The following is a 16,591-nucleotide window of genomic DNA, read 5'->3' as shown; positions in this document are numbered from 1 at the left end:
TATTACTGGGCCAATCGCTGGATTTGCGCCTCCAATAAAAACCACTGATCCTATCTCGGGTGGGGAGAACCTTATTAGACAAAACAATGCTGGTACAGATACTTCAGAAACACCATTTCGTGCCACCCCAAATGCAATGAGGCGGTATCCATGGCGACGAAGTAAACCTAAGTCGCAACCAATACCTGACTTCCGGCTTTGTCGGCCAAGCCAGGATTGTCGATTTGCAATTGGCTAAATAAGATATCACTTAGCCGGTAGTTATTACGATTGGTCAGTCACAGAGAAGGCGCTACCTACCCACGCAGAGATTCTTATTGGCGACGCATCTCAAGTCGGTTAGGTTGTGATTGGTTGCTTGTAACGTGACGTAGTCATCGTAGCTTCGGCGACTTGGTCTGTGGTTGCAGAGAGAAAGGCGTGTGACAGTGAAACCGGCGCCATGAATATCCGGAACGCACGGGTAACCGGGCAATACGGGGTCACTATGGTGGGGTGAACGTCATGGGAGTGAGTTTAACGCTTAGCTGGTGGGCAGGCTATGGTAGTAATGCCAGTTAAAAGCACGCTTCACCCCCTCTCCTGTCTGCCAATTGTAATGGCTTCCCTTCCCATAATGCAATGGGTAGCAGTTGGTAAGCATGGTTCCTGTTAGCCATAACTCACTAGGGTGACATCGGTGTTCTGCTTCTCACTGTGATTCGCGTTACTCGATTTCTATCTCACTGATTGGTTTTATTCATTTGGATGCTGTTCCTGGTTCTCATGGTATTCACTTAGTTTGGAAATGGCACATGTTTGCCCCCACATATACCCCAGGAACTGTGCCTAGGAATGTCCCTCTTTAGGAGAAACACTTCTTTTTTGAGGCCCAAATACCTGTTTTTCCTCCCCTGATCTCCCCTTTCTAGGAGCTCATAACATTTGCTGGGTGTGTTTATGTTATAAAAGCTCTAGAAGTTGCCATATCGTCTGTAAAAACAAATAACTTTTGGGTGGAAGCTGGCCTAGGCCTGACCTAGAACCTACCTTGACAGTTGCTGTCTTCTCTAATGGGATATGATGTCATTTCCTGCACCCCTTCTCAGAGGTGCCTTTGGTGCCGGGTGCATGGGGGCCTATTCACTAAAGGTAGCGTTGCTTCATCTCCTATACATTATAAAGGCCCATCCCTCATTTGCTTCTGCAAGCTAGCTCTCAATCATATTATGCCGATCCAGCCCAGTCATTCCTCCTGGAAAAACCTGTTTTTTTTTTAATTATTTTCACACTTCATTATAGTGATCTAAGAGAATTTAATAATAATTAATAATAAATAATGCCCCCTTTAGAGTTACTAATGTCTGAGACTGTAGGCAAAATGAGATTGTTAGAATACTTTTGTAATGGTCCTTGGGATTTGTTGTCTGGTTTGTTAATGACCAAGCCCTCGATATTTTTCAGACTGTGCAGGTGACATAGGCTTGACCAGATCCAGCCGCGCAAGAGTTAAAGGACAGCAGCAAGCCTTTGTGTAGTGCTGTCTGACCAAATGATTGAAAGAGAATTTGTTGTCTCAACAGTGTCTGTTTTGTATCAAATGATGATAATGCTGTAAAATCCGATACACTGAGCAATAATTGGGTAAACAATAATACGAAAACAAAGATTGAAACAAAGTGTCCGGGTGATGTTGCGGGCAGTGTAGCTGACAGTGGAAAGCTGTAGGATCTGCTTCTATTGGGACTGGCATAAATAAAAACCTATTTTGCATGGAGACCCCCGGAGGTTAATATTCTGTAAGATATCCCTTGATAAGTGCCTTGCGTTCTTTAAGGGATATAAAGTCTGCATATTGTTTACGGATCCCTCACTGCACTTGGACTAGTCAGTTCACACATCACACACGTCCCAAAAGATCTCTTTCTTTTCCTTTTCGAGCCTGATCTTGCCTCATCTTCCTACCTGAGATTTTAGTGTTGATATTCTGATGCAGAACTCTCTGCCTGCTCCATATTTACCGTTCGTACCAATTGAGGCCTTTGACAAAAACAAAATCCCTCAAAAACCAATAGCGTGATTCATTATCCAAGTCAAACCAAGTCAAGGCTTTGTGATACATTTTCATGGCTTTAATGTGAAGAACATCTGAAATGTTTTTGATCCTGGTCTAATCCGCTCTCCGTTCTCTTGCAGCCAGAGGATCTAATGAATATGCAGCACTGCAACTTGCTGTGTTTGCCAGAGAACTACCAGATGAAGTATTACTTTTACCATGGACTCTCCTGGCCGCAGGTACGCGTCGGCTAACCTAAGTGTAATGACGGCTAATGTTTTCAAAACATTTTAGCAATCTGTCGCTGCCGGTCCAAACCTTTTTCTTTTTTATTTATTGATAAAAGCCATAGCCTAAATAATTAAGACTGTTCATGATCTTGTATTATTGTTTACAGCTATCTTACATTGCAGAAGATGAAAATGGTAAAATAGTTGGATATGTCCTTGCAAAAATGTAAGTTGTTTTTTGTTTTTCCCGTTCATGTTTTTTACATACAAGTTCTCTGAAAGAAAAGACATCCCGTTGTGTAGGATAGTGTAACATTGCCATTGATACTTAAGATTTCTTGATTACTAAAATCCTGAAGCTTGAAACAAGATCTGAAAAAAAAAAATAAAATACCATCAGTTGTTGAGTAGGATGTCTTCAGCGAAGCACCTTTCTAGGGAATGGAATTCTTGAATATCTATGAAAGGAAAATTGTCTAAGGAAAATCTAAATTTGTCTATTTTTGGCAGCACAGTGTTAGTTGAATTTTGTCTTGCACCCTGTAATGATGCGAGTTGTTTTGTTCAGGGAGGAAGATCCAGATGATGTACCCCATGGTCATATCACTTCTCTGGTAAGAGAACATTTTTTCATATTACGCTTGATTCTAGACCCGTAATCTCATGCAGAGTGTTCTGACATGCCACTTCGAGAAGAAATCGACCCTTTCTTTCCAAACTGGAGCTGTGACATGTTTTTTGTTTTATAGGCTGTGAAACGTTCTCATAGGCGTCTTGGTTTGGCACAAAAACTCATGGACCAAGCTTCTCGAGCTATGATTGAGAACTTCAATGCAAAATATGTGTCTCTACATGTGCGGAAAAGGTTTGTGATATGCGCTATGTACTGATTGGCTTTTCCCTGCTGCCTATGTGAAAATTTCTAACTTTTATTTTTGTTTTGTAGCAACCGAGCTGCTCTGCATCTTTATTCAAACACTTTAAACTTCCAGTAAGTATTGAAAGTCACAAATGCTTGTCCATATTAGAAATTACTAAAGCAAAACTTCGTATTTGAGTACCTGCTGGGTTGTGATGCTGAAATTAGATATTCTGTAAAATTTCTTGACAGAATAAGCGAGGTGGAACCAAAATATTATGCAGATGGAGAAGACGCGTATGCCATGAAGAGAGACCTTACGCAAATGGCTGATGAGGTTTGTATGATATCTTGCATTATGCACTGCGTGCACAATGACTTTCATAACACTGTTTTGTAAGGCTTTTATGTTCCATAGTCACATGACTGTCAGCCTCTGCTCCACCATGTTTGAGGAAATGTTTATACCAGGCTCTTAGTCCTTTCCACCTTGGCAAAACATTGCTAAGCAGAGGAAGCACACATACAAGCATATATGCAAGGTTTAAGGTTTATTTATGAATTATCATGGAAATACCTGAATAATTGAATAGCACCTCTTGGTGATCTGATTTCACTTCCACAGCAATTGAGAAAGCATCTGGAAATGAAGGATAAGAGCCGTCCTCAGCCATTGACCTCCATTGAAAATAAGTCTGATAACCGGTCTACGCATGGAGAATGTTGCCGAGATGAAAAATGTGCTGGAAATGCCGGGAAAAGAGATGGCACAGAGGATAGTGGCGACAGCAAGGACGTGAGCGAAGTTAGCGAGGCCACTGAAAGCACCGATGTGAAAGACAGTTCCGAGGCGTCAGATTCTGCCTCTTAAAGAGACTCATTAAGACCTTTCCAATGTCTGAATAGCATCATAAAGGATCAACTCTTTCTGCGTTTGCAGCTCTCACCTCTTTTATGTGGTGCCTCATTGATCAGACTTCGATTTTTAAATTCTACATTCTTTAAACCGTAGTGCTGTCCAACCATAAAGTACTAGACATTTGTGCACTGAAAGTTCTTTTTAAGGACACTTCTGTGGATTTAAATGAGATATTATATAAAAACTAAATCTACAGGAATTCCTTTATTATTTTTATGTCCTTTACAATTTGACAGAAGCCTTGGTTAAGTGAGTTTTAATTTGCCTTTTACGGAAGGTATTATCGTTATTAGATCAACTCTATGTGAGACAATAGACCCTTTAGAGCATATCGTTCTACATCTAGTTAATTGTGGTGCACTGCCAATTTCATTTTGCTTCGACCCTTTTAGGGTGGTGTCGGTCCTGAAAATTGCCAAGACTAAGCTAAGGGTAAATATATTGGAAGTATATGCAGTATAAAGGAGGCAGTGGGTGCTGCTACAGTGCATCAGAGAAGCACTACTCATAGTACAAAAAAAGCTTTTATTGGGGTTAAACACTAGGAAAGTATGCAATTCATGGTCACTCGGTTTAGAACAGTGATGTCATATACTTTTATAATGGTGTAATGCAGGTGTTCTAGTACACTGAGAAAACCTCAGTCTCTCTGAGCCACCTAATGCCTGCATTATATGCAGCCAAAGATTAGAGCTTTCGAAAGGCTAGTGATTTTGGCAAAACGGTGTGCATGTTCTGTTTCTCTCACACACGTACACCCGCCTTAGTTTTGGCAGTATTCCAATAAACATATTTGACAATTTCCTGTTTGTTTACTCTATGGTCAAACAATAGGAATATGCGACAATTAGTGATGCAGAATATACGGATTTCAGGGTTGTACACAAAAGAAAGATATGTATAACCTACAGACTGATGAGAGAGCCCGCTTCTGCACAATTGTTTAAAAAGCTTTTAGTCGACCAGCATTACTTCTTAAAAAGAGGGCTCTGGGCTGTTTAAAAATTGTGAGTATACGCCTTCGTCATTGTGCGCCAAAATCAAGCACGGAAGTAATCAATGCAGATAAATGGCATTGGTACTCCTGAACATCCCAAGAGGCTAGTAAAATTACAACTTGGCCGCGTTCGTTTTATTGTCAGTGGAAACTCTGGTTCTCAGCCAGACTCAAATACGACGTATTGAATATAGGGGTCTGTGAGTAATGGCACCCCTATAAATAAAGACTAGTAACTAGGGAAATGGTGTGAAAACATAAAACAAAATAATTGATACCCTGTGTGAAAAATGGCTGAAACCCCATCAGCTGTTTGTTTTCTGGAAAATAAAGATGAGGAAATAATGTAAGAATGTTTAGGAGATTCATGTAGATACAATGCCAGCATCCCACATAAACTTTATTACCAGCTGTACAGATAAGGAAAGTATGACTGGTTTACCCAAGTCTAGCGGGGTCCATCATTACCCAATAAGGGAAACCCAAGCTTCAGCCGGAAGTGCAAGTTTTGTTTGTAAAAAGCTTCACATTTTAGGGGCGTACCCCCCCTCTCTATTTGCCAGCGCTTTTCCACGCATACAGAATTTATTTCACAGAATAATTGACCCCTTGCCAGCTGAATGGGGCATTTAGCAAGGAAATGACCCCGCTGGGCTCTCAGTCATAAAGACAACCAGCCACAGTGTTAACTGCCCGTCGTATAGACGGCTTAGTAAGATGTCGCAGGCAGGTGACGCAGCCTAGCACCGCTCGCGGCCCTTTCCATTGGTTGATCCACGTGCGTTCCAGCCCTCGCTCGCATCTCTCGCTTCTGATTGGTTGTACAGTTCCGGTGACAGAGTGCGGTAATCTGCGCATGCGTGTTGGTAGTAGGCGAGATTGTGATGGCTCAAGCGGAGCGCACGAACCGGGGACCCCCGGAGGATCGTCCGCGACCCAGAAATGTTACCAGGGAGCAGGCGCTGCAGTTGGAAGGGTACAAGCATGCTTGCCATGTGTTGCTCTACGCACCTACCCCGGCTAAGCTGTTCGAGCGTGTCCCCATCAGACATGTGCTACTGGTGAGCTGTCACTTACCGTGCATGTTGGTATTATTAGCAGGTTGTCTCACATGCATTGGATGTAGCCCTACATGTATGTGCAGCATGTGACACTTTACTAGCATCAGCTTAGGTTTGCCAACTTTAATGTTCCCGGGCAGCTACATACCAGCTATTTGTATGTGTTCTAGATCTGTGATCTTATCCCAATCTGCTAGACAAACACCCTGACAACATATTATTCCGGTAAACAATAGAATGACTCGGTGTTAATCACCCAGTCAAAACTATGACTAATGGAAGTCTATGGATGAACGGACTCCATTAGCATTGCCATAAAGAATCAGCCTAGTGCTGTGTGTGAGCAGGAAATGTCACCAAACATATCTTATGACTGACAGCAGCCTTGCAGGAAGGTTATTGGACCATAATAAGAGAAGGCCAGGTTTTTTCTGGTATGTGAAGCTTTCGCGTACAAGATCTGTCAGTCTGCTAGATTGTAAGCTCCTTTGAGCAGGCCCCTCCTTACCTGTTGTTTCTCCAAATTAAAATTGTTATGTTATATACTACTTGTTATGTCCTGTCTAGCCGTGTACTTCGCTATGGAATATGCTGGAGCCGTATAAATCAAATAATAATAATTCAATTAGAGAATTGGTTATACCTTTACATTTCCATATTTATCTTTTTTTATTATTATTTGGTGACAGATGATGATGCGTTTCGATGGGCGACTGGGTTTCCCTGGAGGTTTTGTGGATGTCAGAGATGCCACCCTGGAAGAAGGTTTGAACAGAGAGTTATTGGAAGAGATAGGGTGCTCGTTCAGTAAAATGCAGGTGACTGAAAAGGATTACAGGAGTGCGCAAGCCCGGGAACATCCGCAGAAAGTGGTCACGCATTTCTACATCAAGGTACTGGAGTTGGAAGACATACAGCAGGTTGAGGCTGACTCCGTGAAAGCCAAAGATCACGGACTAGAGGTTTGTACCAAATCCCTCGTTTTTACATTTATTTAAAACAAAGCAATTACAAGGACAGTCAAGGTCATTGCTGTAACCTCACACGTGTCGCTGTCTGCCTAAGAGATTCTGGATAAAGAGTTTACTTCCCGGAAAGTGCTCTATTCTAATATGCACAACCTCTGTTCTAGGTCATGGGTCTTGTTCGTGTGCCCTTATACACCCTGCGTGATGGAATTGGAGGTCTGCCAGCCTTCCTGAGCAACAACTTTATTGGAAACTCTAAGAGTCAGCTCCTCTATGCACTTCGCACTTTGCGTCTGCTTCGGGAGGATCAGATCCAGGATGCCATCTGGGCTAGTCAGAATATCCAGTACTGACGCTGATCATTGAGGAATCTGTGTCTAGGGGGAAAATGACTTTTACTTCCTAATTGTACTGTACCAAATAATTCCCCTTAAGTCAGTGGACTGCGGCTGATACTTAAGATATTATTGCTCAAATGCAGCGTCGGCACCAAACTATACAGTTAGTAATATGTCTGCACTCCTAAAGCACTAGCCAATTCTAAGCACTTAATAGTCTCCCTTAGCGCACATGCCTCGATACCTTTAGGACAGGTATTTAAAACAAACAGGATTATGAGTTATATTCTAACTGCTGGTATCTGTTGTTAAAATCCAGAATGTAGAATATCTATGACCTGATTTTTGCAGCCCATGCAATTGAAGTTGATCTTGACTCAATAGGTCACTGTTTGCTTTTGCTGTTTCTAAAGCCCAATGCACTATGATTTAAAACTTTAATGTATGAACTTAATTGTGTAAGTTGTCAAATAACTATGCCTGTATGTACAGGTTTAACCAGGGTGATCTGCCTTCCTGTTTTTTTTTTGTACCATATATATTTTTGAATAGGTACTCGGCTCCTCCACTAAACAATAATATCCTTTCTCTGCTTGGTTAGGGTTCTTACTGCTCTTTATTTTTTCTTTCTAAGGAAACTGTAATTACAAGCTTCTGTCGCACTAAACATTAAGCATGCTTAGGGATTGGCATGTGTGGTTTGTCAAAAAAGAGAAATCAATTTACTTTTTCACACTGAATTGTTTTTTCCTTATCCCTTTAATGTATAGTGAATAAAGCAAAAGAAAATAGGTTTTCTTGACAGATTCAATTTCTAATATGTCTGCCATACAAAGAAACTAGTATGTTAATATATTTTCACTGTAAAAATCTTGCATTTCCAGCGCAAGACATTCCAATATATTCTTTATTTTTTTGTGCTATACAGCTTTTGTGTATATAAAGTATATAATGAACTACTTGGATACAATGTCTTTATTTGTTTTACTTGTTTGTTCAGATTCACAAATTTGTAAATCATGAAAGATGAAACATATTGAGAAAAAACAACATTTTGTGTAATTTCTTATGTTAATGTCTAGGTTTCTAAATGGGAAAATGACAAACCATTAGACAAAACTAATATATAATGCTGCATTTAGGAAATGGTTAATATATCAGATGCTTGTTATGGTTTAATAACTAATATATAATATATATATACATTATAACATGAAACCCAGCTAATTGGCCATAGTGACAGCTACCTTTGGATTCACGAAGAATCACCCTTCAGGAGAGAAAAAAACCTCAATGTGGAGGAAATCTCTGGGGAACCATGGCTTGAAGGATTGTCCTTCCCTCTGGACATTAAGTCGCTCTTACAGATCTTTAACTCCTGGAGTCGGGAGACCAATGGTCTCCCCAGGCCAAGTTGCTCAAAGCAGCAGTTGTCTAGGTCTGAGACACCCGCTCTGAGCAACTTGGCCTCAGAAGATCGGGTGTTTGAGTCCCCCTGGCACCAGAGTCGCTGTTATGAATCTTTAACTCCTGCGTTAAGGATTCTTTTTGTCTTAGTGTACTTTTACCCACCGCCATATTAGTTTATTCGGTATTCGGTTTGAACAACAAAAACACACCATTCGTGTTCATTTTCATGTTCTCCAGAATACGAATGAACAAGTCTAATAGAAACCCACTGCAAAGCCATTTAATTCCTTGTAATGCATGAATTAATACTTTTGGAACTCTGGGGTGAATTGGAACGGAGATTGCGAGCCGGACCTTCTCATCCAACATCAGTGTCTGACCTCAAACATGCTCTGCTGCAGGGGCGTCCAACCTGCGGCCCTCCAGCAGCTGCAGGACTACATCTCCCATCCTCCTCAGCCAGCCCTTTAGCTGAAAGAGCATTATGGGAGATGTAGTCATGCAGCAGCTGGAGAGCCGCAGGTTGGACACCCCTGCTCTACTGGATGAATGGGCAAAAATACCCACAAAAAGGAAGAAGAGTGGAAGCTGTTATAGCTGCAAAAAAAAATGAAAATAGTTTTAGAAAACAAATCGCCTACATTGTTCTACAGGACGCATCTATCATAAGATCCCCTAGATAAAGACTGACACCTCAAGAAAACACAACACAGATATTTTATTCTTGAAGTAGATAAAAACATGTAATTTCACCACCCATATAAAGCTAAATTATATACTGCACTAATTAAGGATGCGGTTGAAAGTAAATAAGACTGTGACAAGTGTTAATGACTATTTCCTTTTTAAATGTGTAAATGTCTAAGAGACCAGGTGCTCTCACCCACACAATCTTCATGTGACAGCTGGCAAACATACGTGCGTCCGTGTTCCAGAAAAATTGTGATCTCTTGGAAAATATAAGCCGCTCATCAGCATCCTCCAACTCTGTCTTCACATAAACAAGATTTTCAATGTGGACTGTGTTTAGTGGTTTAAAGGGACATCTTACCATCCGACTGAAGAAGAATGCACGTTAGATTAAACACTTTAATATGCATTCTTCATAAATGAAAGAATGCACTTACCTGATGTACAAGTTGCAGCTCCTCCGTGGTCCTTGCTTGGCAGAAAAATGCTCCAGTTGAGATGGTTGGGAGTGTTTTCCGTCTGAATAGATCCCTGCCTGGCGGTAGGTATACCACGTGTTTGGCCAAATCCATCTCCTGCATTGCATTTAGCTTGGGAGTGAGGAAAGTACCAAATGCAAGTGCTAAATCCCCCGTACTCGCAGCTATCATAAACATTAAGGTGCACATGATGACCGGAGTGTCCCTTTAAAATATTTAAATGGAATTTATACCAACTGCTTAACAGATCCCCTCCAAAACTAACACTTAGGTTTGGTCACTAGGATCAAAAAATGTTGCAGTTGCAGGACATTAGTGTCTGTTTTCAGACCTGTTACAAATTCACATGCCAGAAACTGCATCAGACTAGGGTGACCATGATGACCACGTCTTTTACATAGTACAGACCAACACAGGTAAAGTCCTTCTCGGCGGTGTTCAGTTCCTATATAACTTAGTAATTGGTTTCCTTTCATGAGTTTATGCATTCCAAATACTACAGGGGGCAGCACGTTACCTGTGCTTGTCAGCAACGTTGGAAAGTTATTTAAAATAACAGAAACCACTACAATAGTGTTAACAATAATAACTATTCTTTTCAGGTCTGGGCTGGGGATAACGGGGTGGTCCTGGCACTTTAAGGCTGGTTGCTGGAAAAGGCTGTGCTTAGTATTGCAATATATATATATATACCGGTATATATATATATATATATATATATATATATATATATATATCCTCAGCTTCTCTGGAGGGACTGTAGCTTTAAATCCACTATGGAACTTTCTGTAGGTGGGTGTGAAACGGAACTCCAGCACGCGGTGTTATGTCTGAAGGTGATAATCATGGTGTGAATCTTCGTATGTGTGAAAGGCTTTAATGAAATTCTACTTCTGCGATGTATATCATGAAACACAATGTGTTGTACACAATGTTGTCTATGAAGAACACAATAGTATCCTAATTGGCCCCCAAAGTAAAAATGGCTGCCCCTTATGGCTATACGGAAGAGACTATTGCAGCTATGCACAGTAAAAAGAAACTAATGATGTGAGACTCTGCATATTGATGAATCAATCCTAATATTTATGTGGCTTTGGGGAAAAAAATCTCTTTAAAAGTAGATTTTTTAATGTTCAAAATCTAAATGTAAAAAAAAAAAAGTGAAAAGCACGGCCCTTTGCGAATATAAATATCAGGAATAGGTCAGACAATGATCGAGAGCGCACATTATTGTTGAAAACGCGCTGGCTGGAACCTGGAGGACCAAGTGTATCTAATGAAAATGATGTCATATTTATTGTTCATTGTTCTGACCCTACGGTACTATCCACGATTGTCAGGTTTATGTCATCGAGGCCTAGTGCGCGGCTTTGCAGTTTGTTCCCGTCGTAGAGAAGCAGGTGGTTAATGAGCCGCAGGTCTGTGTTTAAGTTCAAGGTAACAGCGGCAATAAACCGAAGAGCTATCTGCAGAGGAACGAGCTCTGAACGCTGATAAGACCATAAAGCACTCGCAGGCCGGGTTAGAGGATTATGGAGCCATCAGTGTGAATAATGACACGTTCATGTGACAAATGTGGGAGCCTGTGACCTGGAGCTCATTGTGAATCGGTAATTTTGTGTCTCCTTTGCTGCCATAACTAGATTAAAATATGCCCCGGTGACTTGATCTTTCTAGATCGGAGGTGGCCAATGTCACTCGTCCATCGTCCAAGGATTCGGAAGATCCAACCTGCAACAAGAAATGTAGACTTAATGGAACACAAACGAGAAATGTGATACATATTATCCGGTATCATGCAGAGAGTAAGTGATGCAATAGTGATGATGTCACGGTTACATGACAACTGTACCACCTGTATTCAAGCAGGGAGCTGTGATATACCAATAAGAAATTCAACAACGTGAGATACTAATCCGTCGGTAAATAAGAGCAGGATATGAAGCCCGTCAAGAACTACGGGGCCATGTGACTATGGCCATACACCCTGAATCGGGCGTATAAAATGAATCATGGAAACCCTTATAGCTCCCGGGTATGTTTATACGGTCGCACTGCTTATAAAAGATATTCTACAAATAGTACAGGGGCAGAATTTATAGATAAAATACGCATTTTGAATAAATGAATAAAGAGGGGGAAAAGGACCTGAAGACGACAGAAAGCATCTGATATTATAATCTCTTTTTGTACGCTGGCGAAGAGCCATGGCATTGATTCCGCGTTGAACGTGTCTCTTATCACCGGCCGTAACAAAGGAATCTTTATGTATAGAAGATGAGCCGGCAGACCTTTTATTAATACCGTTTATGTGAATTGATATGGACTTCACGGCTTAGAAAAAAAACACCCTTTGATTCCAAATGCTTTGCTTTTTTTTTTTTGTTCCCAGTGAGAAATAACAAGGCTTGTGTTGTCAATAAAGACTACAATTCCCACAATGCACTGGCTCCCACTGTGCTGCTGCCTGCAGACTGCCTTGGAAGAAGCTACAGATGATCAGACCACATTACCCAGGGTATGATTGGTGCAGAAATGGGGAAGTGTAAGAGTGATGAAGAAAATCACAGTGTGTGTGTGTGAAATCTGGGTGGGGGTGTTATAACCGGGGAAAAGAGGGGGGGGGTAAATGCAGGGAGGAGGAGAGGAGGAAAAAGAGAATAATGTGCATAAAGGGAGATGATGAATGAAAAGAGCCAAACAGAACAGTAATAGAGAGACAGGTACCCTGCTCAGTGACAGATGCAGCTATACTGATGCCTCTCCGCACATGCAGAGACCTACATCTACAGCTAGAGACAGACAGCACTCTCTGAGCTCAGAGACAGCTGGAGGGGAGGAGGGGGCGGCGCCCGGGTGTCCTCTCCGGATCTCAGTGCAACAACTCAGCATCACTGCACTCACTGCAGATAGATGTCAGAGGGCACTGCATGCATCTTCACGCCGCTGGACACTGACTGCTGCCCCCGTAGCTGCGGGCAGTCACTGTAACCCTTAGCACTGGGGAGGCAGCACCTTTGGATCAGGGCACTGCAGCCCATGGACATCTGAGGCTGCACTGGCAGTAGGCGCTGGGGTGTGAACGAAAGGCTTCTCTGGACCCAGAAGCAATGCTGCACCCAGTGACTGGAGTCTCTCCTAGGACACATTAACCCCTGCGCGATCGAGCCTGGACAGTACGTCTTCCCTGTGTCTGGCCATCCACATCATCGGGAGCGCGGCGTTTCCAGCGATCACTGGATACTATCCCCGGGATTCTCCCCACTTCCTACATTTCTCCCTCCAGGAAAGTGTCCCATGGCTGCTGGTGGCACTGGCAGTGGTATGACAGTGAAGCTGTGAGTGCCAAGGACCTGGGCATACTATGGCATCTCATGGGAAGCCGAGGAGAGACCGGGGCTCAGACTACGAAAGTCAGATTAAAGGTAATGGAGAGACGGAGATGGTGCGGAGCGCTCGGGGTTTAAGGGTTAAAATCCTTAGTGAATATGTTATTGGAATGAAAAGAAAGACACTACAGTGAGAGTGCGCTGCAAAACCCAAGTCACTGCAATACAGCTGGCTTACCGTGCAGTTCGCCTGTAGATCTTACACTCTATTGTGCATTGCTTTCCTGTCACTGCATTCTGCTTGCCTATAGCTGACTTGGTGCACTGCCGTCTCTCCAGTGCTGGCTGCACTGCACATTTATATCTCCAGTGGTGACACTATATCTCTAACTAGGCACTGCAGGCTCTGATAGCCCAGTACTGACACAGAATTAACCCAGTGCTCAGTGCTTGCATTATGCAGGCATTGTCCAGCACTGGCTGCTACAGCGCAACAATGGTCTGATTCCCATTACACTACACAATAATTCTGGCGCTGATATATTCATGCAGTGGTTTGTTTAGTTAAAGTGCAACATTACTGCTTTGCTTTTACATTGCTTTTTAAAGCCCCGCACCTTTGTGTAGAGGGCAGTAGATAAATGGAATAGCCTCCCAGCAGAAGTGGTAGATGCTAGTATAGCGAGGCAATTTAAATAAACACGGGGCAGGCATATGGCTCCTGAATCTAAGACGAGCGCAAGGACTGGTTTAGGTCTGAGTCAGTCCAGCAGGGTAAAAAGGGCAGACTAGATGGGCCGAACGGTTCTTATCTGTCGTCAGATTCTATCCTTCTGTGTTGGTTTTATGTTCATTTTCAAGCACTGGTCTAATATGTCTCCCTGTTCTGATTCCTGACCTTTTACACTGGTTATTTGTGCTTTATTACCCAGTTGCATTCCCTGGGGGCATCTTCTGGTATTGCAGAGGTGACCTCTGACACCAGCTATACCATAAGCGCATCTCGCCTCTGGTACAAACAAGTGTGCATTCTTTAAACACCTGGATTTTCCAGTGCCTATAAATACATAAACTGTGTTTTCTGACATCATTGATCTGCTGCGATCAATCAAAGAAAATTAGCTGGTTTGGCCATACACTATACTGTTGTAGTTTAGGGAAACCTTATTGCCCCTTTAACCAGGGGTGCATATAGAAATGTATATTGGAAGAATGCATTTAATCATTGCTACCCTGCATGATGCATTTTTTATGAGCTAGTTATCATTTAAAGGGGCCATTCTGTCACTCTATGAACAGCAATCCATTGTAATATGTACAGTACCCTCTGCTATTCCATGGCTGGTCATTCAGATTCGTGTTTATGTAGAGAGAGTGGTAGATAAGTGGAATCTCCTACCAGCAGAAGTGGTAGAGACTAATACAGTCATGTATGGCTCCTGAATCTAAGACGAGACCAAGGACTGATTAAGATTCTTTATATCAGCAAAAATGGGCAGTCTAGACGGCCGAATGGTTCTTATCTGCCATCAAATTCTATGTTTCTGTGTATGGTTACAGTAGAACCTTCCTGTTCCTCTGTGGTCTGCAGATGCACTCGAGATTTACTGGCTTTTGAAATTTCATTGCATCATCTTTGCCTTTGCTCAGCTCTGCGTTGCTTATTTGCATCAAATCCAGGGATGCATTGGCGAGTGAGCCAGTTGTACATGCATAGGAAAAAAAAATGCGCCCGTGGTGGGTATATGTCTCGGCGAACACAGGACATGAGTGGGCTTGAGTAAACGATTCCAATGTGTATATACGTGTGTGAATGAATGAGACTTGGGTTGGACATGCTTAGGAAATACGCTTAATTATAAAGCATCTAAGGGCTCTGAATCAGTGCATATGAATGAGTAAGCGTGTGTGTGTATGTGTTTATGTGTATGTGTGTGTCTCTGTGTGTGTATGGCACATAGACCAAATATTTGTAAGTAATTGAATGCATAAAATGTGACTACGTGAGTGAATGAACTAATGTAGCCTATGTCTTATTTGAAGTAATCATCTACCGCACTTGTAAAAATACCTTTACATAAATGTATTGAAATATAAAATGTAGGATTTGGGAAGAATGAAAGCTCTATTTTTAAGCAACTCTCTGGCCATGTGATAGCTCCGCAAATAGGAAAACTGTTATTGTGGAAACTCACACCTTTTGTGGAAAGATATTTCTTTGTTGTGTATTTAAGGGACAGTTTAATGTCCTTGACAGTCCTACTAGAAGTATGCATATAAAGGTACTCTGTGAGTAACCCCAACCCTCTGTAAGTAATTTGTTTAATATAAATACCGTTTAACCCATGAACTGGAAGTTGCAGCCCTGCTGCTGCAGCTGCCCTCCTCTATGTTCTGACATTTCTTGCCAGTAATTGGCTGCTTGAAGCAGCCAATCTGTGGAAGTAAAGCACACCCGTTGAAATAAATTCACCATGCATGCGCCCTGGGGTCTGAGTAGGCCCTTGCCTGCAAAGCATTTGCTCAGCTGGAGGTCCCACTGCAGGCATTCACACTGCCCGTTCTTTAAACTGCCACAAAGGGGTCAGAGAACCAAATATAGTTTCCTTTATTGATCTCTAGCTCTAGGCATTACTACCCGTTGCATTTAGTTCAGCTGGTGTTTGACGTCTGTTCAGCTGCACTCGCTAAGGCCGGACCTGCAACTTGTAGAATTCATAAGCAGGCCTGGATTGGACCTTCACATGACCGCATGCTGTAAAAGTATAGCGTGTAGACACACGTATGCAGCAGATGTTATTTATTGGCTACTGACCTTAATGTGCGAGGGCCAAATTTGAATCCCAGTCTGATTCTGTTCATGAATATCTATTAAGAATTTCTATTAAAAACGGGACTGTTCTGCACAACCAGGACAGTAAGGAGGTATGGCCATAGGTCAGTATACTGTAACCATGGACAGTATCTGAGATATTTGGAGATGGCTTGTATGTATCGACTGGCAAATTTTGTGCATGAATGAACATATTTTTGCACCGGGGGAGGGGAATATGTTTGTTTTGAACACACCTTTCCTACACAACGATTATGCCTCTCACCTAGAACTTTGGACTCATTAGAACAAGCATTGTTCATTATCACGTGGGACATTCAGTTGAACAAATGTTCCATAATCTGCTGTCTCATAAAAGAAGTGAAAGAATTTTTTTTGGCTACAACACTTCTTCATTACAGGAAATGTCGCATAATAATAACTATGTGTCGAGCTGCCAT

The 16,591-nt window shown here is 42.1% G+C and overlaps 3 protein-coding genes and 1 long non-coding RNA gene across 5 annotated transcripts in view; 3 read left to right on the top strand and 1 right to left on the bottom strand.

Moving 5' to 3' along the window:
• Nucleotides 1-358: 358 nt before the first annotated feature.
• On the top strand, nt 359-4,242 carry NAA10 (N-alpha-acetyltransferase 10, NatA catalytic subunit). Its single transcript, XM_053472951.1, has 8 exons — nt 359-463; nt 2,176-2,274; nt 2,433-2,495; nt 2,838-2,879; nt 3,015-3,130; nt 3,212-3,256; nt 3,377-3,461; nt 3,750-4,242. Exons 5-8 carry the CDS (start codon nt 3,060-3,062, stop codon nt 3,993-3,995), a joined length of 447 nt encoding a protein of 148 aa, XP_053328926.1. The 5' UTR covers nt 359-463; nt 2,176-2,274; nt 2,433-2,495; nt 2,838-2,879; nt 3,015-3,059; the 3' UTR covers nt 3,996-4,242.
• A 1,656-nt stretch (nt 4,243-5,898) lies between these two features.
• Nucleotides 5,899-7,723, top strand: NUDT16 (nudix hydrolase 16). The gene is made up of 3 exons (XM_053473047.1): nt 5,899-6,101; nt 6,791-7,063; nt 7,234-7,723. Exons 1-3 carry the CDS (start codon nt 5,925-5,927, stop codon nt 7,420-7,422), a joined length of 639 nt encoding a protein of 212 aa, XP_053329022.1. The 5' UTR covers nt 5,899-5,924; the 3' UTR covers nt 7,423-7,723.
• Nucleotides 7,724-11,265: 3,542 nt separating this feature from the next.
• On the bottom strand, nt 11,266-13,648 carry LOC128502556 (uncharacterized). The gene is made up of 2 exons (XR_008355150.1): nt 13,557-13,648; nt 11,266-11,720 (listed from the first exon to the last, which is right to left on the bottom strand). It is a non-coding gene; the product is annotated as an uncharacterized LOC128502556 (long non-coding RNA).
• ARHGAP4 (Rho GTPase activating protein 4) overlaps nt 13,099-16,591 on the top strand; it is a 40,590-nt gene continuing 37,097 nt past the window's right edge. Inside the window, exon 1 of one of the 2 annotated variants that reach the window (XM_053472371.1) lies at nt 13,099-13,414. In XM_053472371.1, coding sequence (XP_053328346.1) covers nt 13,354-13,414 — 61 coding nt within the window. In that variant the 5' untranslated portion in view covers nt 13,099-13,353. The remainder of the gene's footprint in view (nt 13,415-16,591) is intronic. The other variant, XM_053472370.1, reaches the window with a different exon arrangement.

The sequence above is a fragment of the Spea bombifrons genome, chromosome 8 (assembly GCF_027358695.1).
Source record: "Spea bombifrons isolate aSpeBom1 chromosome 8, aSpeBom1.2.pri, whole genome shotgun sequence".
In the NCBI taxonomy this organism is placed as follows: Eukaryota; Metazoa; Chordata; class Amphibia; order Anura; family Pelobatidae; genus Spea; species Spea bombifrons.
This window is presented reverse-complemented; position numbering and strand designations above follow the sequence as displayed.

What these genes read in the sequence shown, in the direction of transcription:
- NAA10 (XM_053472951.1), top strand. Translation starts at nt 3,060, where the DNA reads ATGGACCAAGCTTCTCGAGCTATGATTGAGAACTTCAATGCAAAATAT. An exon ending in TCAAACACTTTAAACTTCCA is followed by an intron (nt 3,257 to 3,376) that starts GTAAGTATTGAA and finishes ATTTCTTGACAG; the next exon opens with AATAAGCGAGGTGGAACCAA. An exon ending in TTACGCAAATGGCTGATGAG is followed by an intron (nt 3,462 to 3,749) that starts GTTTGTATGATA and finishes TCACTTCCACAG; the next exon opens with CAATTGAGAAAGCATCTGGA.
- NUDT16 (XM_053473047.1), top strand. Translation starts at nt 5,925, where the DNA reads ATGGCTCAAGCGGAGCGCACGAACCGGGGACCCCCGGAGGATCGTCCG. An exon ending in CCATCAGACATGTGCTACTG is followed by an intron (nt 6,102 to 6,790) that starts GTGAGCTGTCAC and finishes ATTTGGTGACAG; the next exon opens with ATGATGATGCGTTTCGATGG. An exon ending in CCAAAGATCACGGACTAGAG is followed by an intron (nt 7,064 to 7,233) that starts GTTTGTACCAAA and finishes CCTCTGTTCTAG; the next exon opens with GTCATGGGTCTTGTTCGTGT.